Here is a 27,754-nt window from a genome sequence, read left to right on the forward strand (position 1 = left end):
AGAGCTGAGTATCATGCCAAGAGGTATCTTCTGAAATTGACTTAAGGAAGAAAATCTAGTCGAGGAAGACAGAAGGCAGAAGTTCTGGCAGACTACCTCACAACCCTCTTGATTCCCAATTTTTCTCAGTCCTCATTACCATGGACCCAATAAACCACCCTCTCAAAACAATACCCCATGCCATCACACTACTCTCACCTCCTACCTGCTTGCCTATTCTGTTTCCACGTTCTTACCTCGTTCTTCCATTTTCTACCCGTTTCAATCATTCCTGTTCTCTTTCTCTCATCGTCTCTGTCTCACTCTCTCTTTTCTTCTGTGTGTGTGTCTATATATGCACACATTTTCCTCCTCAAAGATCTTATCCAGGTTGGGCGTAGGGGCTCACGTCTGTAATCCCACCACTTTGGGAGGCCAAGGCAGATGGATCACTTGAGGTCAGGAGTTCGAGATCGGCCTGGCCATACGGCAAAACCCTGTCTCTACTAAAAATACAAAAATCAGCTGGGCGTGGTGGCACACACCTGTAATTCCAGCTACTTGGGAGGCTGAGGCACAAGAATTGCTGGAACCTGGGAGGTGGACGTCATAGTGAGCCGAGATGGCGCCACTGTACTCCAGCCTGGGTGATGAAGTAGGACTCTGTCTTAAATAAATTAAATTAAATTAAACCCTGTCTCTATAAAATATGCAAAAAATTAACTCGGCATGGTGGCACATGCCTATATTCCCAGCTACTCAGGAGGTTGAGGTGGGAGGATCACCTGAGCCCAAGAGATTGAGGCTGCAGTGAGTTGTTTGTGCCACTGCACTCCAACCTGGGTGACAAAGCGAAACCCTGTCTCAAAACAAAAAGGATGTTATCCATTCCCACAACCTCAACTGTAAATTTACTGATAACCTCCAAATACCTAGCTAAGTGTTACTCAAAGTGTGGCCTATACACCACTATTACAGAATCAGCAGGACATGCTTGTGAAAATGCAGATTCTTGGACCTCTCCTCAGACCTACAGTATCAGTTCCCCTGGTAATTCTTAAGCAATGGCTTTTATCAATGTCCACTAATTCATACGTATTATTTTATTTGAATTGCATGTGAGATAACGCTAAGAATACTACAGCCTTCATGCTTACTAATAGCAATATGAATGAAAAAGGATCTGCAGACTAAGAAGGAAGTTTAAGGAAATCAGAGACTATAACCAGGGATTAGACTCTAATGGAAATTGTACGATTGCTTAAACCTCTATAAATGTCCCATACTATTTATCTTTGTTTAAAGATAAACAATAAGGAGTAGGGGGAACAACTGAGCTTGTATTGCTTAACAGCAAAGTAGTAAACTTGGAAGCCAGTGTCACACCATGGCTAGAATAAAATTAAAAACAGTAATAGCTTTAAAAAGAGAAAAAGAGAAAGAGAGAAAGGTAGAATGATCTGTAGAGTCTTCAGTAGAGAGATCCAAGCCAAAAAAGGGGTTATAAAGCTTAACAGTCACATGTCTTCATCTACTGACATTACTCTACCTTGAATTAAAATTATTTGGGCCCTTATATTACCTGTGTCACCAGACTGTGAGTTCCTTGAGGCTATATTACACAACCTACCTACTACTTTGCAAAACCCGAAGCCCTGCCCAACAAAATCTAATAATATTTCCTGAGATAAAGAGTTGCCACATAAATTCTAGCTCAATTCCTGTATCATCATCTCCAATTCCAAATTAGTGATGTCCAGAATGATGGGGTTTTATTGTATTATCTGGAAAAAATTAATGTATCAAAGCTTTAAATAAATATTAGTCTTCAGATACAAAACTCTAACAATCCTTCTGACCACAGCACAGTTTCCCCACTCCTTCTAACAAGCAAAACTCACAAACTACCACTAAAATGTTTCAGTTGCTTTTAAATTTGTCCTACCTCCTCATTCCTTATCATCTCAAATAAGATGCTTCCTCCTTCACGACCAGTAGTGAAGTGAATTTGAAGTGCTATTTGGGGTGGAGGAAAACGGCAAGCACTGACATAGTCAGTGGCCAAACCCTTTTTCCAACGCCCTCCCTACCTGGTTCCTACTTCCTAGACAGTCTCTTCAGTCCCTGGAGTTGACTCATTCTGTAGCTCCCTCTGTAGCTCCCTCTGTTCTTGCATAAAACAATGTTCAATTGTATGCAGGGTTTTAAAAAAAAAAAAACCTTCTAGAATGCTTTTAATCTGTAATCCCAGCACTTTGGGATGCCGAGGCAGGTGGATCACCTGAGGTCAGTAGTTCGAGATCAGCCTTGCCAACATGGTGAAACCCCGTCTCTACTAAAAATAAAAATAAAAAAATTAGCCAGGCATGGTGGCAGGCGCCTGTAATCCCAGCTACTCAAGAGGCTGAGGCAAGAGAATTCCTGAACTCGGGAGGCAGAGGTTGCAGTGAGCCGAGATTGCGCCACTGCACTTCAGCGTGGGCAACAAGAGCAAAACTCTGTCTCGAAAAATAAATAAAATAAAATAATGCTTTTATTAAACTACAAGCCAAAGAAACTTCAGAAAAAAATGTGTATATCCCAAATCTCTAAATGCTGCTATTTAGAAAGACAAACTAATAAAACATTATGCGGTGACAGATATTTGAATATTTTCTACATATCTCCACACTAGATGCCCTGGGCATCCAGAACATTCCCTAACATTGCCCCCTACTCTTATCTTCCTCGGCAGCTTTCTCCCTGTAGCTAGTGACTCAAATTTGTTCACTATCTGTGCCTTCCCATTCTTTCAAAATGCAAGAGCAAAGTATAGATTCCGACATTAATTAATGGTATTGCTCTGGCTTGAAATGTTTGGGAGTCCTTTCTTCACCTTTAAAAAGTAGCGACAGATGATGGGTTTCTCCACTGAGGGTTAGGCCGGGGGTTCCCAAGATGCTATACGCAAGGACAATTACTACACCTCACATCTAGACATGACTTGACAGTGGCAGCACTCCCTACAAATATCAGGTCCCGGCCAGCAGGCTATGCAATACAATACCAGGTGCTGCGTTCCCATCATCAAGAGTAAAGGGTTAGTACTGCTTCTACACGAAAATGGCTCTTGCTCCAACCCCGCCTCGGCCCCCACATCATACCGTCTAATAACATCACTGGTTCTTTCTACTTCAGAATAGAGACATGCATGCTTGAGATCATCAAGAATAATACATAACAAAGTCATTATATTCCGTAGACTTGGCTGGCAGAAATGTGGGTTGCGACTAACTTTTTATTCGGTGGCTTCCTTCCAGATCAATCCAGATAACTCCCCCTCCCCAGAGCCGCCATAAGGGGTGAAGCCCCACATCCTCCTAAGCGCAGTAGGGAGGGACGGGGGGGGAGGACAAAAGAGACTTGCCTATAGGGACTTACAGATGCCAGACGCTGAGGGGTCTGGGGTAACTCCGCGCTGATTTCCATCCTCTCCGCACCTCCAGCCTCCTCGTCCGCCATCTTGAGGGAAACTGACGCCTGCAGTTGCCGACCCCCGGCCAGAGGCAAGCGGAAACCTGTGGCCGGTCAGAGAGACAGGGACGACACTTTTACGACGGCCCCTGAAGTCGGGTTTGACGCAGACTCGAGGAGCGGCTTCCGGCCCGCTTCCCGGAAGCAAGCGTCACGACGTGAAGGGACTGGAGGGTTTTTTTTCCCTCTAATTTATCAGGCGTAGCGCTTGGTAGCTGACTGGTTGTATATCTGGGTTTGGTGCTGGGAACTGTTGCATCTACGAGGTAAAAAAAACAAAGTCAGCGTCCATTATGAAAGGAAGAAAACTTGTCAGGGGCTAAAGCAAGAACCTGTCCTAGCTGGCCGGTTGTTGGCCTGGGGTTGTTTTGTATCCCAACCTCCCTGCAGTAGTTCCCCAGAGCCTACAAAGTGAAAAAGAAAGTACTCACACATCTTCTATTTTTAGGATTCTACCCCGTGGGCACTTGCACATGTGTACAAAAAAGCTCGGGATCCAGCTTTATTGGGGAGCCCGGGGGGAAATAACAAAAAATTGGAAACCTAGTCATTCATCGATAAAGGAAAGACAAGATATACTATGGTACATCCGCATTTTGAAATACTGTGCAGCTCTTGAGCAAGATAAATCTGCGTGAAAGGATCAAGATAAATTAAGTGAGAGAAAAAAAAGCCAAGTTGCCGCAAACTATGTATTTGCACACATAGGCATTTAAATGTGAAGGAGTAAGTCTGAAAGGGGAAAGGGCAAAGTAGTAACTCTGAGGGCCAGGATTCGGATTGGAGGAAGAAGGTGGTCAAGAGCTACTTTACCTTCATTTGTATTTTAAATTGTTTACAAAACAAATAATTTTAAAGTATATTTTTAACAAAGGGAAGAAAATAAAGCTCCAAACAATGTGAAAAGTAGAGGAGGCTTTCCAAATGCTGTGGTCCACCTTGATTTGTAGAACTTTCCTGCCTAAACAATGTTTCTGCTCAAATGAACTACCTCCTGGGTGCTAAAATATTGTTTTTCCAGCCTTTTTTGCCCAATAACCACAATAAATACATTTTACATCTTATCACGGTACACCTATACAAAATTAAATGGGTATATATAGAATATGTATATATATACTGAAACTTAAATTTTCTGAAACAATACTTCCAATATGTCATATTTTCTATTCAATTGCAATATGTTTATGCGTTTAAGCCAAAATACTGCTTGTAGTTATTAAAGTGATACTATAACCCACAATAGGTATTGTCCCACATTTTGATAAAAATTGCCCTAAAAGTTACCTTGTCCTTTCCTGTCTCTACGCCTTTACTCCTGTAGTTCTCTTGTGCTACCCCACTCTCTTTTTCTTCTTTCATTCCTAGATAAATGAAATAGACTAGAACGTTCAGAAATAGGTCAGGGGCGGTGGCTCACACCTGTAATCTCAGCACTTTGGGAGGCCAAGGTGAATGGATCACCTGAGGTCAGGAGTTCGAGACCAGCCTAGACAACACAGTGAAACCCCATGTCTACTAAAAATACAAAACTTAGCTGGGTGTGGTGGCGGGTGCCTGTAATCCCAGCTACTCAGGAGGCTGAGGCAGGAAAATTGCTTGAACCCAGGAGGTGGAGTTTGCAGTGAGCCAAGATCATGCCACTGCACTCCAGCCTGGGCTGCAAGAGCAAAACTCTGTCTCAAAAAAAGAACAGAAAATAAAAAGAAATAATAGCAGCCACTTATTAACATCTTAATGTAATCAAAGCACTAGTATATTAATAACACTAGCTATATATTAATAACAATTCTTTAGGTAGATGTTACTACTTATATTTTACTGTCATGAGAAACTGAGAAAACTGAAGTTTAGAGAAGTTACATAATTTGGTTAGGGACATGCAGCTTCCAAGTGACAGAGCAGATATTCAGCCAGCACAATGGCTCACCCCTGTAATGTTAGCACTTTGGGAGGCCAAGGTGGGAGGATTACTTGAGCCCAGGAGTTTGAGATGGGCAACATAGCAAGACCCCCACCTCTACCAAAAAATAATAATAAATAAAATCCAGTTCAAATGACTCACAAGGCCCTATTCTTAACCATTTCACTTTATTACTTTATACCAAATTCAAGTATTTTACACATGAAAGATACAGCATTTCAAGTTAGAAGGAAATTATGGACTGCTTATTTATTTATTTTTTCAGATGGAGTTTCGCTCTCATTGCCCAGGCTGGAGTGCAGTGGCGTGATCTCAGCTCACCACAACCTCCGCCTCCTGGGTTCAAGCAATTCCCCTGCTTCAGCCTCCCAAGTAGCTGGGATTACAGGCATGCACCACCATGCCTGGCTAATTTTGTATTTTTAGTAGACACGATGTCTCTCCATGTTGGTCAGGCTGGTCTCAAACTCCCGACCTCAGGTGATCCGCCCACCTCGGCCTCCCAAAGTGCTGGGATTATAGGTGTGAGCCACCACGCCCAGCCAGACTGTTTATTAAGTGGTGCAAAAACAGATGGTTATGTAGCAGTTCCACAAAAAAAAAAATTAGACATAGAATTCCCATATGATCCAGCAATTCCACTTCTGGGTATATATCCAAAAGAAGTGAAAGCAGGGTCTTGAACAGATGTTTGTATACCTGTGTTCATTGAAGCATTATTCAGTACAGTCAAATGGTGGCAGGAGCCCAAGTGTCCATCAACAGATGAGTGGATAAACAAAACATGGCATATACATGCAATGGAATATTATTCAGCCTTTAAAGGGAAGGAAACTGTGACACATGCCACAGCATAGATGAACCTTACAGACATTAGGCTAAGTAAAAGAAGCCAGTCACAAAAAGACAAATACTGTGTAATTTGACTTATAATACATACCTAGAGTAGTCAAATTCATAGAGCCTTACAGACATTAGGCTAAGTAAAAGAAGCCAGTCACAAAAAGACAAATACTGTGTAATTTGACTTATAATACATACCTAGAGTAGTCAAATTCATAGACACAGAAAGTAGAATGGTGGTTTCCAGGGTCTGAGAGGAGGAGAGAATAGAGTTTAATGGGTATGGAGTTTCATTTTGGAAAGATGAAAAAGTTTTGGAGATGTGTAGTGGTAATGGTTGCATAACAATATGAATATATCTAATGCCACTGAATGGTATACTTAAAAGTGGTTAAATGGTAAATTTTATGTATATTTTACCACAATAAAAAAATTTAAAGAGGCCGGGCGTGGTGGCTCAAGCCTGTAATCCCAGCACTTTGGGAGGTCAAGGCCAACAGATCACTGGAGGTCAGGAGTTCGAAACCAAGCTAGCCAACATGGTGAAACTCCATCGCTACTAAAAATACAAAAATTAGCCGGGCATGGTGGTGCATGCCTGTAATCCCAGCTACTCGGGAGGCTGAGGTAGGAGAATCGCTTGAACCCGGGAGGCGGAGGTTGCTGTGAGCCGAGATCGCGCTACTGCACTCCAGCCTGGGTGACAGTGCCAGACTCTGTCTCAAAATAAAAAGAAAGAAAAGAAACATTTAAAGAGTAAGTAACTATCTGGGAAAAGATGGTCAGCTCCTTACCTCAAATCATATCTCAAAATAATTCTTTTTTTTTTTTTTTTTTTCTGAGACGGAGGGTTGCTCTGTCGCCCAGGCTGGAGTGCAGTGGTGCAATCTCGGCTCACTGCAACCTCCGCCTCCCAGGTTCAAGTGATTCTCCTGCCTCAGCCTCCTGAGTAGCTAGGATTACAGGTGCACGCCACCACGCCCGGCTAATTTTTTATATTTTTAGTAGAGACAGGGTTTCACCATGTTAGCTAGGATGGTCTCGATCTCCTGACCTCGTGATCCGCCTGCTTCGGCCTCCCAAAGTGCTGGGATTACAGGCATGAGCCACCGTGCCCAGCCCTCAAAATAATTCTTATTAAAGAGTTAACTGCTAAAAAGAGTAAATAAGTAAAAATTATTATTATTTTTTTGGAGACAGGGTCTTGCTTTGTTACTCAGGCTGGAGTGCAGTGGCATGGTCTTGGCTCACTTCAACTCTACCTCCAGGACTCAAGCGATCCTCCCACCTCAGCCTCCCAAGCAGCTGAGACCACAGGCATGCACCACCATGCCTGGCTAATTTTTGTATTTTTTTGTAGAGACAGGGTTTCTCCATGTTGCCCAAGCTGATCTCGAACTCTTGGGCTCAAGTGATCCCACCCACCTTTGCCTCCCAAAGTGCTAGAATTACAGGCATGAGCCAGTGAGCCCTGCCCAAAGTAAATATTTTTTTAATATTGAGGTGGAGAAGTCTTTTTTAAGCATGATGCTAAAGGCAAAAAATATAAACATAAAAATACTAATATGTAATTTTATTAAAATTAAAAACATAAAAATAAATGACATAAAATTTAAAAGGTAAACAAAAGCTAGGAAAAAATGTCTGCAGTAGACATGGCAGATCAAAGGATAAAATCCCAAAGTGGCCAGGCGCCATGGCACATCCTTGTAATCCCAATACTTTGGGAGGCCGAGGAGGGTGAATCACTTGAGCCCAAGAGTTCCAGACCAGCCTGGGCAACATGGCAAAACCCTGTCTCTGCAAAAAATACAAAAATTAGCTGGGCGTGGTGGCATGTGCCTGTAGTCCCAGCTACTCAGGAGGCTGAGATGGGAGGATAACTGGAGCCCAGAAGGCAGAGGTTGCAGTGAGCCAAGATCAGGCCACTGCACTCCAGCCTCAGCAACAGAGTGAGACCCTGTCTCAAAAAAAACAAACAAAAAAAATCCTAAAGATGACTATTCCAAAAGAAAAATGGATGAAAGACATAAATGTGCAACTTACCAATTTCTATTAATTTGTGAAAAAGACCTAACTAGTAAGCAAATAAATGCAAAATAAGTAAAAATTGGATATCATTTATTGCCCGGAAATTTGGCAAGGTTTTTTTTTTTTTGGAAGATAATCAGTGTTGGTAAGAAGCTGGAAGGATAACCATATTATTACGTAAAATGCAAGTGTAAATTGGTAAACCTCTTGGAAGGTGGTGTGGCAATATTCAGAAGCCTTTTCTCCCTCCCCCTCCCCCTCCCCCTCCCCCTCTCCGTCTCTGTCTCCCTTCTTCGGTCTCCCTCTCCTTCTTTTTTCAGTCTCCCTCTGTTGCCGAAGCTGGACTGTACTGCAGTGATCTCGGCTCGCTGCAACCTCCCTGCCTTGGGCTCCTGTGATTCTCCTGCCTCGGCCTGCCGAATGCCTGGGATTGCAGGCACGCGCCTCCACGCCTGACTGGTTTTTGTGTTTTTGGTGGAGACGGGGTTTCGCCCTGTTGACCGGGCTGGTCTCCAGCTCCTGGCCTCGAGTGATCTGCCCGCCTCGGCCTCCCGAGGTGCTGGGATTGCAGACGGAGTCTTGCTCACTCAGTGCTCAATGTTGCTCAGGCTGGAGTGCAGTGGCGTGATCTCGGCTCGCTACAACCTCCACCTCCCAGCCGCCTGCCTTGGCCTCCCAAAGTGCTAAGATTACAGCCTCTGCCCCGCCGCCACCCCGTCTAGGAAGTGAGGAGCGTCTCTGCCTGGCCGCCCATCGTCTGGGAAGTGAGGAGCGCCTCTGCCCGGCCGCCATCCCGTATAGGAAGTGAGGAGCGTCTCTGCCCGGCCGCCCATCGTCTGGGATGTGAGGAGCGCCTCTGCCTGGCCGCCCATCGTCTGGGAGGTGAGGAGCGCCTCTGCCTGGCCGCCACCCCGTCTGGGAGGAAGTGAGGAGTGCCTCTGCCCGGCCGCCCAGTCTGGGAAGTGAGGAGTGCCTCTACCTGGCCGCCCCGTCTGGAAAGTGAGGAGCGCCTCTGCCCGGCTGCCCCGTCTGGGAAGTGAGGAGCGCCTCTGCCTGGCCGCCCTGTCTGGGAGATGAGGAGCGCCTCTGCCCGGCCGCCCAACGTCTGGGAAGTGAGGAGCGCCTCTGCCCGGCCGCCCTGTCTGGGAGGTGAGGAGTGCCTCTGCCCGGCCGCCACCCCGTCTGGGAGGAAGTGAGGAGCACCTCTGCCTGGCCGCCTCGTCTGGGAGATGAGGAGCACCTCTGCCCGGCCGCCCCGTCTGGGAAGTGAGGAGCGCCTCTGCCCGGCCGCCACCCCGTCTGGGAGGAAGTGAGGAGCGCCTCTGCCCGGCCGCCACCCCGTCTGGGAGGTGAGGAGCGCCTCTGCCCGGCCGCCCATCGTCTGGGAGGTGAGGAGGGCCTCTGCCCGGCCGCCCCGTCTGGGAAGTGAAGAGCGCCTCTGCCCGGTCTGGGAAGTGAGGAGCGCCTCTGCCCGGCCGCCCCGTCTGGGAGGAAGTGAGGAGGGCCTCTGCCCGGCCGCCCCGTCTGGGAGGTGAGGAGCGCCTCTGCCCGGCCGCCCCGTCTGGGAGGTGAGGAGCGCCTCTGCCCGGCCGCCCCGTCTGGGAGGTGAGGAGCGCCTCTGCCCGGCCGCCCTGTCTGTGAGGTGTACCCAACAGCTCCGAAGAGACAGCGACCATCGGGAACGGGCCATGAGGACGATGGCGGTTTTGTTGAAAAGAAGGGGGGGAAGTGTGGGGAAAGGAAGGAGAGATCAGATTGTTGCTGTGTCTGTGCAGAAAGAGGTAGGCATAGGAGACTCCATTTTGTTCTGACTAGGAGAAATTCTTCTGCCTTGGGATGCTGTTGATCTATGGCCTTTCCCCCAGCCCCCTGCTCTCTGAAACATGTGCTGTGTCAACTCAGGGTTAAATGGATTAAGGGCGGTGCAAGATGTGCTTTGTTAAACAGATGCTTGAAGGCAGCATGCTCTTTAAGAGTCATCGCCACTCCCTAATCTCAAGTACCCAGGGACACAAACACTGCAGAAGGCCGCAGGGACCTCTGCCTAGGAAAACCAGAGACCTTTGTTCATGTGTTTATCTCCTGACCTTCTCTCCACTATTATCCTACGACCCTGCCATATCCCCCTCTCCAAGAAACACCCAAGAATCATCAATAAATACTTAAAAAAAAAAAAAAAGAAGCCTTTTTAAAAAAATGTATACTATTTGGACCAGGCACGGTGGCTCACACCTGTAATCCCAGCACTTTGGGAGGCCAAGGCGGGTGGATCACGAGGTCCGGAGTTCAAGATCAGCCTGGCCAAGATGGTGAAAACCCGTCTCTGCTAAAAATACAAAAAATTAGCTGGGCATGGTGGTGGGTGCCTGTAATCCCAGCTACTCAGGAGGCTGAGGCAGAGAATTGCTGGAACCCAGGAGGTAGAGGTTGCAGTGAGCAAAGATCACGCCACTGCACTCCAGCCTGGGTGACAGAGTGAAACTCCATCTCAAAAAAAAAAAAAAAGAAAAAAAAGCATACTATTTGGCCAGCAATTCCATTTTTAAGACTTTATACTGGAAAAATAATTCAGGGTGTCAGCCAAATCTTAACTACATAATTATTGGTAATGTAGAAAAGTAAAGAATAACTCAGATGCCCAACAATAAAGGACGCTGGCTAAATAAACTGTTCTCCCATATAATATAATACTCTGTAGCCATAAAAAATGTCCACAGATGCAATGAGAGTTCTTGAGACTCAGGAAGTCTGTGAGGGGAAAACTATTTTTATAGTAACACCAAAAGTAATTAGCTGGGTGTGGTGGCCTTGGTTGGTAGTCCCAGCTAGTTGGGAGGCTGAGGTGGGAGGATGGCTTGAGCCCAGGAGATGGAGGTTGCAGTGAGCCAAGATCAGGCCATTGCACTCCAACCTGGGTGACAGAGCCAGACCATGGTTCAAGAAAAACAAACAAACAACAACAACAAAAAAAACAAAAAACAAAGAGTTATTTGCCTTTTATTAAAAAAAGAAAAACACCATGTTGGTATTTGCACTGATGAGTGCAAAAGCTTCGTAGCTGAAACTACTGGCCTCTTAGCACAAAATCAAGGCAGCGACACCAAACTGGACTAGTCATCAAAGTGAAGTAGTGGTTTCTTCACCACCATGCACTTGCAGTTTAAAAAAAAAAAAAAAAAAAAAGGGAGGGGGAGAAAAGGCTTTCCCTTAAGAATACCCTTGATGAAGTAAACATTATTAATTTTATTAAATCTCAACCCATTATCCTTTTAAACATTCTGTATGATGAAATAGGAAGCGCACAGTTTTTCTGCCATGTACAAAGTATGATGACTGACTTGAGAAGAAGCACTTCTGCATTGAGTTGCTAGCTCAACCAGCCACTTTTTAAATCACAGAACACCCTTTTTACTTAAAAGAACAACTGACAACCGTAACTATGATTATTCAGACGAGTATTTGGCAGGCATTTTCTCAAATATGAACAAGACTTTTTCTTCAAGGAAAGCAACTGTCAGTTTTTGTTGTCTATGACAAATTTGAGCTTTCAAATGAAAAATTAAAATTGTGGAAAAGTCATATCTGCCACTGTGAGCTTGACAAAGTCCTCAGGATCAGTGGTGATATTAATGTGATTTTTTGATAAATTACAATGATGTGTCAACATTTGAAAGATTGGTATAACTCAATCAGTATTTTCCAGATGACAAATGAGGTGTTAAAATTCCAGCATGGGCTGGGCACGGTGGCTCACACCAGCACTTTGGGAGGCAGAGTGGGTGGATCACGAGGTCGAGTTCGAGACCAACCTGGCCAAGATGGTGAAACCCCGTCTCTACTAAAAACAAAAGTACAAAAATTAGCTGGGCGTGAGACTCCATCCAAAAAAAAAAAAAAAAAAAAGTGGGTAAAAGATCCATCCAAAATGCTAAATAGAACAATAGAATTGAATGCTGTGGAGTACAAAAATTTCACTGATATGGTTTCAGATTCCACACTGAATTGAGTCTTAAGAAACTACTATTTGTTGGCCAGGCGCGGTGGCAGTGGCCACTTTGGGAGGCCGAGGCGGGTGGATCACGAGGTCAGGAGTTCAAGACCAGCCTGACCAACATGGTGAAACCCCGTATGTACTAAAAATACAAAAAATTAGCCAGGCATGCCGAGCCACCAGTGGCTCACGACTGTAATCTCAGCACTTTGGGAGGCTGAGGTGGGTGGATCACGAAGTCAGGAGATTGAGACTATCCTGGCTAACACGGTGAAACCCCGTCTCTACTAAAAATACAAAAAAATTAGCGGGGCGTGGTGGCGGGTGCCTGTAGTCCCAGCTACTCGGAGGCTGAGGCAGGAGAATGGCATGAACCTGGGAGGCGGAGCTTGCAGTGAGCCGAGATGGCTCCACTGCACTCCAGGCACGCGTCTGTAATCCCAGCTACTCGGAAGGCTGAGGCAGGAGAATCGCTTGAATCCGGGAGGCGGAGGTTGCAGTGCGCCGAGATCGCAGTCCAGCCTGGGCGACAGAGCGAGACTCCGTCTCAAAAAAAACAAACAAAAAAAACATGGTGGGTGCGGTGGCTCACGCCTGTAATCCCAGCACTTTAGGAGGCCGAGGTGGGTGGATCACGACATCAGGAGTTCAAGACCAGTCTGGCCAACATGGTGAAACCCCGTCTCTATTAAAAATACAAAAATTAGCCGGGCGTGGTGGCGCACGCGTGTAGTCCCAGCTAGTGCACGCCTGTAGTCCCAGCTACTCGGGAGGCTGAGGCAGGAGAGTCTCTTGAATCCGGGAGGTAGAGGTTGTAGTGAGCCAAGATCCCGCCACTGCACTCCAGCCTGGGCAACAAAAGCAAAACTCCATCTCAATAAATAATAAAATAAACAAATAAATAAATAAATAAAATGCTCTTCCCCTTTCCAGTTATGTATCTGCGTAAGGCCAGATTTTCTTCATACACTTCAACCAAAACAATATATCACAATAATATTGAATACAAAAGCAGTTATAAGAACCTAGCTGCCAGGCCGGCGCGGTGGCTCACACCTGTAATCCCAGCACTTTGGGAGGCCGGGGTGGGTGGATCACGACATCAGGAGATGGAGACCATCCTGACTAACACGGTGAAACCCCGTTTCTACTAAAAATACAAAAAATTAGCCAGGCGTGGTGGCGGGCGCCTGCAGTCCCAGCTACTTGGGAGGCTGAGGCAGGAGAATGGCATGAACCCGGGAGGCGGAGCTTGCAGTGAGCCGAGACCGTGCCACTGCATTCCAGCCTGGGCGACAGAGCGAGACTCCGTCTCAAAAAAAAAAGAAAGAAAAAAGAAAGGGGTAGGACCTGGTTGGGCATGGTGCCTGACACCTGTAATCCCAGCACTTTGGGAGGCCGAGGCGGGGGATGGCCTGTGGTCAGGAGTTCAAGACTAGCCTGGCTAACATGGTGAAATTCTATCTCTACAAAAATACAAAAATTAGCTGGGTATGATGGCCGGTGCCTGTAATCCCAGCTATTCGGGAGGCTGAGGTGGGAGAATTGCCTGAACCCAGGAGGTGGAGGTTGCAGTGAGCCAAGATCACGCCATTGCCCTCCAGCCTGGGCGACAGAGCAAGATGCTGTCTCAAAAAAAAAAAAAAAGAAAAAAAGAAAGAAAAGAAAAAGAAAAAAGAGAGAAAATAGAAAGGGGAAGGACCTGAGTATCAGTTTTTGTCTTTTTAGACCTCTCCCAAGTGAACCTACTGAGCAATCAAAATTGAGAAACCCTGGGGGATTCCATTCACGTGCCCTTCTCCCATCTTTCTTCTTGTGCAAAATGACAGTAGTGTCTACCTGTATTCCTCCTGTCTGGTAAAAAAATCTTTTTTTTTTTTTTTTGAAACAGGGGTTGCCATGTCATCCAGGCTAGAGTGCAGTGGTGCAATCATAGCTCACTGCAGCCTTTTACTCCTGGGCTCAAATGAACCTCCCCACTCAGCCTCCCAAGTAGCTGGGACCACAGGCACAGCATCACACCCAGCTCATTAATTTTTTTTTTAATGGAGCAGAGTCTCACTATGTTGTCCACTCTAGCCTCAAGTTACCCTCCCACCTTGGCCTCCCAAAGTTAAAATAGCATCTTAAAAATCAACTCACAAAATGCTCATTGGTCCCACAAAAATTTCCAAAGCCAGATTAGAGGCTAGCACTTGTCACACTTATTTCATCATTAGAGGCTCTTTCCTAGGGGTCCTAGCATTGTCAGCCCAAGACCTTATTAAAATGCAAGTATGTTTGGGATGATAACCTCTTATCAGATTACCTTTAAGTAGGTATTAGTTTAAGAGATCCTGAAATCCAAGTTCTTTGGAATTGTGCATATCATAGGTTGAAGGTTAGGTTTCACAAGAAGCTGAAACTGAAACAGATTAGCTTGCGGGGGGTATATTGGGGAGTATTCTTGGGATCAACAACCATGGAAGGGAAGGAAAAGGAAGGAAACATGATTGGGCTGAGGGAGAAACTGAGCTGCCATGCAATCTGAACAACTCTCTGGGGAATCCTGAAGCTGGAATAACACTTTCGGAGTTGGCCCTAGTTGGGAGTAGGAGGGAATGTTTTCATACTCTTAATGTTGATCAGTCATTAGATGTGGGCAGCCCTGGCAAAAGGGGTCAACTTGAGCAAGCCAGCCCTCTTCAGCAGAGGCAGTCTCTGATGGCTTCTCACTGGCAGCACTCTGAGCAGCTGGGGGAGTAAGTCCTTCATTCCTGAAGGAGAATCTGGGTGGCACATCATAGTTTCCATCACATATGGGAATGGTGAGAAAGCAAAAGGCTAAAAAAAAAGGTCAGCTAAAAGAACCAAAGACAGGCCGGGCGTGGTGGCTCACGCCTGTAATCCCAGCACTTTGCGAGGCCGAGGTGGGTGGATCACGAGGTCAAGAGATCGAGACCATCCTGGCCAACATGGTGAAAAATTAGCCAGGCATGCTGAGCGTGGTGGCTCAAAACTGTAATCTCAGCACTTTGGGAGGCTGAGGTGGGTGGATCACGAAGTCAGGAAATCGAGACTATCCTGGCTAACATGGTGAAACCCCGTCTCTACTAAAAATACAAAAAAAAAATTAGCTGGGTGTGGTGGCGCGCGCCTATATTCCCAGCTACTTGGAAGGCTGAGGCAGGAGAATTGCATGAACCCGGGAGGTGGAGGTTGCAGTGAGCCAAGATAGCGCCACTGTACTCCAGCCTGGCAACAGAGTGAGACTCCATCTAAACAAACAAACAAACAAACAAACGCCAAAGACAAATCTTATCTTCTTGAGTTTGGTCTACATTCGAGAGGTTGGGTTTGAATCCTGATTTCACTATTTCCTTACAAAGTCAAGTCACAATCCCTGAACCTCAATTTTCTCATCTGTAACTGTGATGATAAAATTTATCCGATAAGGAGGTTATAAGAATTACACAAGAAAATGTATATGAAATTACTTTGTCAATTATCAAATGCCATACAAATGTATGGTGTTGTTATAAATAGTTGATTTATTGATTAAAGCTAGTAGTGATAGGGGTAGTAAAACTGCTATCTGGTTGGCTGAAGCCAAGGCAAGGATGAAATACCGTTCTCCAGATTTGTTATGACTGCTTTGTGTAAAGCATCACTGAACAGTATTCCTTTGTGTTATTTCCTCTTTAGCTCTTGCTGGGTATGCTCCAGTGATCCAAGATGCTACCAACATGCCAATTCTAACATGCGTTTTACTTTCATTTAGATAAACTCATTCCTGAGAGATGCTTATGATGCAGTAGTATTGTGTTGGGTCAGAGGTATTTTAATGTAATTGAATTATACTTGAGCTATTCTATGTTAACATCTTCCAAGGAGATAAATAATTGATGGCCTAAACATGAAGGTCTGCATGTGGGAACTGGTGATCTCACAACAGAAGGAAGTTTAGGAACTCAGGAGGAGGATGACAGAGGACAAAGGTACAGAGGATTTTAGAGATGGAGGGAATGGCAGATCTAAGCGGATAATAAGCTGATGGAGATGGAAAGGGCTTAGGCAGTCATCCCATAAGAAAATCATTAGCCCCAAAAGCATTATCTCATTTACCCCTTAAAACAACCTTGTGGAAGAGAGACCACTATAGTTGCCATTGTAGAGGTAAGATAATAGTGAGTCATAGCAGTTAAAGATTTGCCTGGTCACACATTAAGTGTCAGAACTGGTTTCAACCCAGGTTAGTCTGAAGTTCTTAGCCACACTGCCTGAAGAGCCTGGTTTCAACCTGAGACTAAGGGAGTATTCCTAGCGGAGTACTCCGCTAGGAAGGATGATGAAGGAAGGGTGGTGGAAAAATAACTCTATGAATAAAGTAATAAAAGACAGTGACCCAAAGGATCTGGCTAGGTGGGGTTAATCATATGGATAAAGAAACAGGGAGACCTAGAAAAGACTGAGTAAGATTTAAATGGATGTACTACTTTTACCTAAAATTTCCAGAACTGCCCTATCATTTCATTAATGCCACAACTGAGGGTCAAGAATGAGAAAGATGAGAACATAGTTAATTGTTCTCATCTTATTGTAATTTTGGAAGAGGAGAAAAGAACAAAAGAAGTGAGTGAAGAAAGCAAGGACTTGTGATCTCTATGGAAGGGCAAATGGAGTTGTCACAGAAGAGTCTAACATCCTTCCAGGTGGGAGACAAAGTAAGAAGGGAAATGACTAGAAAAGAGTGAATGGAAGAAGGGGAGAAGGGGAAATTACTGGAAATAGAAAGATAAGCCTCAATGTGAGGAGGAAAGAAGAGAAAAGGAACATGACATTCATTGATTAGTTTCAGACAGTTTAAATGAAGACACAATTAGGTAAATTTATTCAAATGGTCATGTTCCTGTCATAAATACACACACACACACACACACTTTTTGTCACATTAATAAAAAGGCAGCAAAACTAAGTTGAGTGGCATAAGTTGAGTGACAGCTTAGTCCCAGGAACTACTTTGCACCAGAACCTATAGTAACAAAGCAGAGATATTATAACTTATTTTATGCCATGTCACTTAAATATACAGTTGTCCCTTGGTAAATGCCAGGGATTGGGTCCAGGACCCCCAGAGTATATAAAAACCCATGCATACTCACGTCTCACAGTCAGCCCTGCAAAACCTGCATGTGCAAAAAGTCAGCCCTGTCTGTACTCAGGTTTCCCCTGAATAGTGTAATTATTTTATTTAATTAACTTATTATTATTATTTGAGACAAAGTCTCACCCCATCACCCAGGCTGGAGTGCAGTGACACAATCTCAGCTCACTGCAGTCTCAGCTCACTGCAACTGGGAACCTTGATCCCAGGTTCAAGTGATTCACATGCCTCAGCCTCCCAAGTAACTGCGATTACAGGCATGTGCCACCACGCCTGGTTAATTTTTGTATTTTATTTTTATTATTTTTTTATTTTTTTGAGACAGAGTCTGGCTCTGTCGCCTGGGCTGGAGTGCAGTGGCCCGATCTCGGCTCACTGCAACCTCTGCCTCCCAGGTTCAAGCGATTCTCCTGCCTCAGCCTCCTGAGCAGCTGGGATTGCAGACATGTGCGACCACACCTGCCTACTTTTTGTATTTTTAGTAGAGACAGGGTTTTACCATGTTGGTCAGTCTGGTCTCAAACTCCTGACCTCAGGTGATCCGCCTGCCTCGGCCTCCCAAAGTGCTGGGATTACAGGTGTGAGCCACCACGCCTGGCCTGAATATTGTATTTTTGATCCTCATTTGGTTGAAAAAAATCTGCATATAAGTGGACCCATGCTGTTCAAACCTGTTGTTCAAGGTTCAACTATATAATCTTTTCCTAGGCATCCAGTTTCCCAAGGAACCGTCTTTGTCTGTTCAGGCTGCTATCACAGAGTAACATAAATTGAGTATCATATAACCAACAGAAATTTATTTATCACTGTTCTGAATGCTGGGAAATCCAAGATCAAGGGAGATTCAGTGTCTGGTGAGGGTCTTCTTTCTGGCTCACGGACGGCGCCTTCTAGCTATGTTCTCACATGGTAGAAAGGGCAAGACACCTCTCTGGAGCCTGTTTTATAAGGGTATGAATCCCATTCATGAGGGCTTTACCCTCCTGACCTAATCACCTCCCAAAGGCTCACCTCCTAATACCATCTACCATAGGGGTTAGGGTGTCAACATATGAATTTTGGGGAACATAAAACTTTCAGACCATAGCAACAATTTGTGTGAAAGTCTCTTTGGTCCCAGTGGGGTGGCTCACACTATAATCCCAACAGTTTGGGAAGCTGAGGCTGGCGGATCGCTTGAGCCCTGGAGTTCAAGACCAGCCTGGGCAACATAGTGAAACCCTTTCTCTACCAAAAAAAAAAAAAAAAAAAAAAAAAATTAGATGTGGTGGTGTGTGTCCGAAGTCTCAACTACTTAGGGGGCTGAGGTGGGAGGATTGCTTGAGCCCAGGAGGTCCAGGCTGCAGTGAGCCATGCTCGAGCCACTGCAATCCAGCCTGGGTGATTGAGCAAGACCTCCTGTGCTCAAGTGATCCTCTTATGCCATGTCTTTTTAAATTTTTTTCAATTTTACTTTAAGTTCTAGGGTACCCGTGCACAACGTGCAGGTTTGTTACACAGGTATACATGTGCCATGTTGGTTTGCTGCACCCATCAACTCGTCATTTACATTAGTTATTTCTCCTAATGCTATCCCTCCCCTGCCATGTCTTATTAACATAAATCAGGGTGGTGTGAGGGGGTCGTATGTGTGTGTGTGTGTGTGTGTGTTGGTTGGTTATACCAAAATTTTCAGTAACTATTAAGAGTAGTGTTAAACAAACAAAAAAAAGTAAAGTGTTAATTTTTTTTCCTCAATGTTCACTGTAACTTTTCCTTAGTGAATTCTAGTTGTGTTTGAATAGTTTGGTCTTAAAATACTAGATTTTAAGTTCAAAATAACTTATCTTTGAATATAATTACCTCTACATAATAAAATATACCTTTTTGCCTACAACTCTTCACAGTAATTTGATGAGATAAAGAGATTTTAGGCAGCAACCTAATAGTTTATCCCAGATGTTGACAAACTGTGATTAGTCCAACTATGGTCGTTTTTTGGCTTCCCTGAGCTAAGAATAGTTTTTACATTTTTTAATTGTTGAAAAAAATCAAAAGAATAGAAACATTTTGTGACACAAGAAAGTTATTCAAAATTTAGATTTCAGTGTCCATAAAGTTTTATTGAGATACTACTGCTATGGCTGCTCTCCCAGTGCAACAGCAGAGCTGAGTACTTGTAACAAGGCTCACATACTATCTGGCCATTTACAGAAAAAGTTTACTTACCCCTTTTCCTGTAATATGATCATCATTTAGCTATACAATCAGAACTCAGGGTAGAATTCAGCTCTATTCTGAATAGAAACTCTACGGTCACACTGAGGTCAACTCTGAATATTGACCTAACCAAAACTGATACAAATTGTTTTGGAAGGATGGGGTCTGGGAGTATGAATGAAAGTGGTCCTTGCAGCATTTCTTGTGGTCGTTGTGAGAGGGCTAGTCTCACCTTTTCCTTAGTGGGAATCGGTAGATATCATTTGATCCTGAAAGCCCACAGCTATCACTATTGGCAGGTCAAGAGAGAAAAGGAGGTCAAAAACAAGAGTGAGCTCCAGCATTAAAAAGACTACTCTGGAAGGTGTAAATGGGGAACACTTGAGACAGTTTCTTGGTAGTAAACAACATGGGTTTCTTTTTAGCGGCAAATGTGTTGAAATACTTGCCCCCTTAAACTGAATGTATGGATAGTTTGAGTAAAACAAAAGTATTGGGAAATAGAGCCACTAGTTTCCCCACATGGCATGGCCTTGTCCCCCTGACAGTGTTCCTGACAGGAGAGCCCAGAGGTCTCTTCACATACCTCCAGTGCCTGGGTTGAGTAAAGAGGGTTGCCACTTATCCAGAGCGCCTGATTCATCCCTGAATAGTGAAGTTCAGTTCAGCTTCTACCAAGTCCCACCCAGTTCCGTGGTTTATCAGTTCAGCTTCTACTGAGTCCCACCTAGTTCCGTGGTTTTCTCCCTGTTCCTGGCTCTGCCCTCTCTGCCCTACTCACCTCCCACCCACTTCCCTAAGCATTGAAGTCCAAACGTAAATCCTTCCAGTTTTTGGCGCCCGGGTATTTGACTTGCGCTCCTTTAATGTGGTATTCTGCCTCTCGTTTTCCTGGCCACCTCCCTGGGACCCAGCTCCAGCTCACCAGCATCGGCTCCTCACACTCAGTGTTCAGGAGGTATCATCATATCATGGGCTGACGGGAATGACAGGAGAGAAACCTTAGCGCAGTGTGAGTCCCCATGGAAACCGCGCCAACCCCGACCGGGGGCGTGGCCAGCGGGAAGGGGCCGGTCCCCTCTCGAATACCCCGCCCGGCTCCGGGAATCTCACCGACGCTCTGGGGCTTTTGCTAAGAAGCGCTCGCCCAGGAGGAGGCAGAGCAAATTGGTGAACAGGGCGGCGTGTCCTTATACGGGCACGAACTCGCGAGGTCCTGTGAGTAGGTCATACTCTCCCGGCCCCGATGTCTTCCCCTGCTTAATGAGAGGCATCTCCTGGCTCCACAGTATAGACTGTCAGGACTTGACTGTCCTCTAAAGAGAATCATGATCAAGTCCCAAGTTCTTGGATAAAATGAATTTGTCCTAGATTATGGGAAAACACATTGTGTGTGTGTGTGTGTGTGTGTGTGTGTGTGTATGTGTTTAAAGACTACTTCAGAAAATTGGGAAAATGTAAATGATGTGCAGGTAGGACTTTAATAAATATAAAGGTTAAAATATTATAAATATGGTATTAAGCATTTGGAATTGGAGGTTTCCATTTGTAAAAGTTGCCAATTATTTTTAGAGTTTCTAGTAAAATCATATCCCAGCTTCTTGTTACTCTTTCATTGCAAAGGTGATAATTCTTAGCCTTTTATTCATCTTGCTCATTGACTAGAGTTCCCAGATTATCTTGAATGGGACTGGTATATCCCTTGTGTAGAAACATTGCCTTCCTTTTTTTTTTTTGAGATGGAGTTTCGCTCTTGTCACCCAGGCTGGAGTGCAGTGGCGCGATCTCAGCTCACTGCAACCTCCGCCTCCTGGGTTCAAGAGATTCTCTTGCCTTGGCCTCCCAAGTAGCTGGGATTACAGCCCTTTTTAACATTAAAAACTGTTTTCCATTTTGCTTAATCTTTGGTCTGTTGGTAATGTAGATATTGAGAACCTTTGAGCAATGACTTTAAAATGGCAGCAACTTGAATCTTGAAGTATTGGAACACCGGTGTAAACATGAAACACCTTTACATCCATGCATGGATGTGCCATTTTATTTTCTATGACTCTTATTGTGGAACCTTTACTGTAGTTTGTTTCTGGTTTTCTTCTATTATAAACTTTGCCTTAATAAACATACCCATTGGTAAATCTCTCCACACACATCTTTCCTTAGGACAAGTTATTCTAAGTACAAATTAACAGGTCAAAGAAATGTACATTTTAAAACATTTCAGGCCGGGTGCGGTGGCTCATGCCTGTAATCCCAGCACTTTGGGAGGCCGAGGCGGGCAGATCACGAGGTCAGGAGATCGAGACCATCCTGGCTAACACAGTGAAACCCCGTCTCTACCAAAAATACAAAAAAAAAATGAGCCAGGTGCAGTGGCAGGCACCTGTAGTCCCAGCTACTCGGGAGGCTGAGGCAGGAGAATGGCATGAACCCGGGAGGCAGAGCTTGCAGTGAGCCGAGATCATGCCACCACACTCCAGCCTGGGCGACAGAGAGAGACTCTGTCTCAAAAAAAAAAAAATAAAATAAAATAAAAAATAAATAAATAAAACATTTAATGGAGAAAAATAGAGAAATAGAGTGTATACATTTATTATTATTATTTTGAGATGGAGTCTTGCTCTGTTGCCCAGGCCGGAGTGCAGTGGCATGATGGTGGCTCACTGCCGCCTCCGCCTCCTGGGTTCAAGTGATTCTCCTGCCTCAACCTCTCAGGTAGCTGGGACTACAGGAGTGCACCACCATGGCCAGCTAATTTTTTTGTTAAGACCAGCCCAGGCTGGTCTTAAATTCCTGACCTCAAGGGATTCTCCTGCCTAGACCTCTGAAAACGCTGGGATAATAGGTGTGAGCCACTGAGTCTAGCCTTTTCCTGAAATTTTTTTTTTTTTTTTGAGACAAAGTCTCACTCTGTCACCCAGCCTGGAGTGCAGTGGCACAATCTTGTCTCACTGCAACCTCCGCCCCCTGGGTTCAAGCGATTCTTCTGCCTCAGCCTCCTGAATATCTGGGATTACAGGTGTGCACCACCAGGCCCAGCAAATTTTTTGTATTTTTAGTAGAGACAAGGGTTTCACCAAGTTGGCCAGGCTGACCTTGAATTCCTGACCTCAAATGATCCGCCCACCTCAGCCTCCCAAAGTGCTCAGATTACAGGCATAAGCCATTGCACCCAGCCTTCCTGAATATTTTTGATCCACAGTTGGTTGAATCCACAGATGCAGAACCCGTGGATATGGAGGGCCGATTGCACATCCATACTGTAAAACCATCACTACTATCCATCTCCAGACTTTTTTCATCTTGCAAAACTGAAACAATGTACCTATTAAACATTAATTCCCCATCTCCACTTCCTCCCAGTCTCTGCAAACCACCATTCCACTTTCTGTCTCTGAATTTGACTACTCTAGGTACCCTATATAAGTGGAATCACACGGTATTTATCTTTTTGTGACTGGCTTATTTCACTTAGTATAATGTCCTTAAGGTTGATCCATGTTGCAATAAGTCAGAAATTCCTTGATCTGTGATTTTTTTACTTTTGCAGGTGTTTCAGGTTTCTTGTAAAGAACATTGATTACCTAGATGAAATTCTTCCCAAATTTCTGTTTTGTTAAAGAATAAAAGGAATGCTCCCTCAAAAGCTTAAAAAAAGCATATATACCTAAAGTAAAATAGTTCATCCTACCATAAAAACACATGCATGCAAATATTTACTGCAGCACTATTCACAATAGCAGAGACATGGAATCAACCTAAATGCCCATCAATGGTAGATGGGATAATGGAAATGTGGTACACATACACCATGGAATACTACACAGCCATAAAAAAGAATGAGATTATGTCCTTTGCCGCAACATGGATGGATCTGGAGACCATTATCCTACACAAACTAACGCAGGAACAGAAAACCAAATACCATATGTTCTCACTTAAAAGTGTGAGCTAAACAATGAGAACACATAGACACAAAGAAGGAAATGACAGACACGGACCTACTTGAGGGTGGAGGGTAGGAGGAGGGAGAGGATCAGAAAAAAAAAATACCTGTTGGGTACTGTGCTTATTATCTGGGTGACTAAATAATCTGTACACCAAACCCCTGTGACATGCAGTTTACCTGAATAACAATCCTGCACCTGTACCCCTAAACCTAAAATAAAAGTTAAAAAAAAAACTTTAAAAATGTCTAGTACACACCAGAGTTCATTGTAGCATCATACACAATAGCCAAAAGGGGAAAACAACCCAGGTATCCATCAACAGATGAATGGATAAACAAAATGTGGTCTATACATACAATGCAATATTATTCAGCCTTAAACAGAAGGAAATTGTGGCACATGCTACAACATGGATGAACCTTGAAGCCATTATGTTAAGGGCTGATGGTTGCATAACAATATGGATGTACTTAATGGCACTGAGTTACACAACGTCTCACTCTATTGCTTGGGCTGGAGTGCAGTGGCACAAAATTTCGGCTCACTGCAGCCTTGACCACTGGGGTTTAGGTGATCCTCCCACCTCAGCCTCCCTGGTAGCTGAGACTACAGGCATGCGCCCACCACGCCCAGCTAACTTTTTGTATTTTTAGTAGAGACAGGGTTTTGCCATGTTGTGCAGGCTGGTCTCAAGCTCCTGGGCTCAAGCAATCTGCCTGCCTTGGCCTCCCAAAGTGTTGGGATTACAGGGGTGAGCCACTGTGCTCAGCCTATTTTACCGCAGTTTAAAAAAATAATTTAAAAAAATCTTAATCCCAGCACTTTGGGAAGCTGAGGCGGGCGGATTACTTGAGGCCAGGAGTTTGAGGCGAGCCTGACCAACCTGGCGAAACCCCGTCTGTATTAAAAAATACAAACATTAGCCATACGTCGTGGCCCACGTCTGTAATCCCAGCTACTTGGGAGGCTGAGGCACAAGAATTGCTGGAACCCAGGAGGCAGAGGTTGCAGGGAGCCAATATTGTGCCACTGCACTCCAGCCTGGATGAGAGAAAGACCTAGACTCTGTTTCAAAAAAAAAAAAAAACAAAAACAAACTTTATATATATGCAACCTATTTTAATTACATTACTTTAGCTCTCTATATAAATGACTTCACAAAATGATTTAATACTATATCTTTGTATTTTTAACAAAGTCATTAAGATAGTGATTTGAAGACAATTATGGCCGGGTGTAGTGGCTCACGCCTGTGATCCTAGCATTTTGGGAGGCCAAGGCAGGTGGATCACTTGAGGTCAGGAGTTTGAAACCAGCCTAGCCAACATGGAGAAACCCTGTCTCTACTAAAAATATTTTTAAAAATTAGTCAGGTGTGGTGGCGGGCTCCTGTAATCCCAGCTACTTGGAAGGCTGAAGCAGGAGAATCACTTGGACCCAGGAGGTGGAAGTTGCAGCGAGCCAAGATCGCGTAATTGTACTCCAGCCTGGGCAACAAGAGCAAGTCTATCCTCCAACCCCCGACCCCCCCCCAAAAAAAGACAATTTCTGCATCTTATGTTTATGAGAGTCACTTAATTCAATATATGGCTGTTGATGACAATGTACATTGTATTGTAAAATGTCTGAGTGATAGATTCTCCCTTGACTTTGGTTCTAGGTAAGTTTGCTTTCATGGTGAATTGCTGCCTGCTTTCTTTATAACAAGAACTCTATTTACCTTTCTGCTTTGACTGTCAGGAACTGAGACACCTTTTATGCTGAACTGAAGTGATTAGCTGGTCAAACCAGTATTTCCCTGGAGAATCATTAACCATCATTAAATAAATAATTTCCTGTTCCTATTCACTTTGAACACCATGAATGAAGTGGCTTGGTTGGAGTACAGTGTCTGAAATTGAGACTGCTGGCCTTTGTGACTTTGGACCTTGTCCAAATACTTTAACAGCATGATTCTTCCTCTTGTTGTGCCCCATTTCTAGAAAATGATTTCCTGTATCTTTGAGGTTTCTCTAATGTTACAGGGAGTCAGGGACCCCAAACGGAGGGACCAGCTGGAGCCGTGGCAGAGGAACATAAATTGTAAAGATTTCATGGACATTTATCAGTTCCCAAATAATACTTTTATAATTTCTTATGCCTGTCTTTACTTTAATCTGTTAATCCTGTTATCTCCATAAGCTAAGGGTATATGTCACCTCAGGACCACTGTGATAATTGTGTTAACTGCACAAATTGATTGTAAAACATGTGTTTTTGAACAATATGAAATCAGTGCACCTTGAAACAGAACAGAATAACAGCGATGATTAGGGAACAAGGGAAGACAACCATAAGGTCTGACTGCCCGTGGGGTTGGGCAAAAAGCGCCATATTTTTCTTCTTGCAGAGAGCCTATAAATGGATGTGCAAGTAGGAGAGATATCGCTAAATTCTTTTCCTAGCAAGGAATATTAATATTAATACCCTGGGAAAGGAATGCATTTCTGGGGGGCGGTCTATAAACGGCGACTCTGGGAGTGTCTGTCTTATGTGGTTGAGATAAGGACTGAGATATGCCCTGGTCTCCTGCAGTACCCTCAGGCTCACTAGGGTGGGGAAAAACTCTGCCCTGGTAAATTCGTGGTCAGATGGGTTCTCTGCTCTCAAACCCTGTTTTCTGTTATTTAAGATGTTTATCAAGACAATACGTGCACCGCTGAACATAGACCCTTATCAGTAGTTCTGCTTTTGCCCTTTGCCTTGTGATCTTTGTTGGACCCTTAGTAGTAGTTCTGCTTTTTGCCCTTTGAAGCATGTGATCTTTGTACCTACTCCCTGTTCTTACACTCTCTCCCCTTTTGAAACCCTTAATAAAAAACTTGCTAGTTTGAAGCTCAGGTGGGCATCATGGTCCTCCCAATATGTGATGTCACCCCCGGTGGCCTAGCTGTAAAATTCCTCTCTTTGTACTCTTTCTCTTTATTTCTCAGCCAGCTGACACTTATGGAAAATAGAACCTACATTGAAATATCGGGGGCGGGTTCCCCCAATACTCTAAGGTTTTTGCAAATGCATTTTACATATGCCACATTGCTTGGGTTTTAAATTAGATCATCTCAATCATGTCTCCCAAATTTGGTTTTAAAATATCCTTCCACATGTTTTCTAGTGGTGTAGTATTAGATAAAACCAAAACCAAAATTTTATTTTATTGATATGGGTAATGCTCTCCATTCATACATTACAGCCCTGGTCCCTCAGTCACTAGGTTCCACATTTTGGCACTATTTAAAAAAAAAAACTCTTATTTTCTTCCCTTGAATATCCAATCAGGTGCCATGTTCTATAGTTTTTATTTTTAAAATTATTGTTACATCTGATTATTCCTTTCTAATCTCAATGTTGTATTCTCCCATCTTTCTTCTTCAGGTCTTTGTAATTACCCCACTACCTGGATTATTGCAATCTCCTTCCAACAGGATTCTCTCTCACACCTATCCTCTGGACAGCCAGTTCTCTATGCCGTTGCCAGATCCATCTTGCCAAAGCAGAACTCTGTTGTCTTCACTCTTGGCATTTACAAAGGCCTTCCTCAATGTGCCTCAAGCCAAGGGTCTGGTCTAATTACCATTATTCCTCTTGGCATAGCCTAGCCAAACTGAAACACTCACTGTCCCTGCAACATGCCCTGCATTTTCTCATCTTAATGCTTTGGTTCGTGTTGTTAGGTCTTAATGCAAAGTGCTTTTACCCACCCCAACCTCAATCTCTGCCAGTCAAGAAATATTACCCATCCTTTATATGTGGCCTCCATAATTAAACTTTTCTTGATTCTTTCCAAAGATGTACTCTCTCCTAGTTTGTTGTTGTTTTTGTTGTTGTTTGAGACGGAATCTCGCTCTGTCACCCAGGCTGGAGTGCAGTGGTGCAATCTCAGCTCACTGCAACCTCCACCTAACGGATTCAAGTGATTCTCCTGCCTCAGCTTCCCGAGTAGCTGGGACTACAGGCGCATGCCACCATGCCTGGCTAATTTTTTTTGTATTTTTAGTAGAGACGGGCTTTCACCGTGTTAGCCAGGATGGTCTCGATCTCCTGACCTGGTGATCTGCCCACCTCAGCCTCCCAAAGTGCTGGGATTGCAGGCATGAGCCACCGTGCCCAGCTTCTCTCTCCTAGTTTTAACCTTCCCCCTGCCTTTT

General features: G+C 44.4%; 1 protein-coding gene across 1 annotated transcript in view; it reads right to left on the reverse strand.

Annotated features, from left to right (window-relative positions):
- UBR1 (ubiquitin protein ligase E3 component n-recognin 1) overlaps positions 1 to 27,754 on the reverse strand; it is a 228,767-nt gene that overhangs the window by 150,992 nt on the left and 50,021 nt on the right. Inside the window, exons 3-5 of the mRNA XM_054452124.1 lie at positions 6,458 to 6,509; positions 4,780 to 4,856; positions 3,400 to 3,751 (exon numbers count right to left, since the gene is read on the reverse strand). Coding sequence (XP_054308099.1) covers positions 3,400 to 3,480 — 81 coding nt within the window. The 5' untranslated portion in view covers positions 3,481 to 3,751; positions 4,780 to 4,856; positions 6,458 to 6,509. The remainder of the gene's footprint in view (positions 1 to 3,399; positions 3,752 to 4,779; positions 4,857 to 6,457; positions 6,510 to 27,754) is intronic.

Source organism: Pongo pygmaeus, chromosome 16 (genome assembly GCF_028885625.2).
Source record: "Pongo pygmaeus isolate AG05252 chromosome 16, NHGRI_mPonPyg2-v2.0_pri, whole genome shotgun sequence".
NCBI classification, from domain to species: domain Eukaryota; kingdom Metazoa; phylum Chordata; class Mammalia; order Primates; family Hominidae; genus Pongo; species Pongo pygmaeus.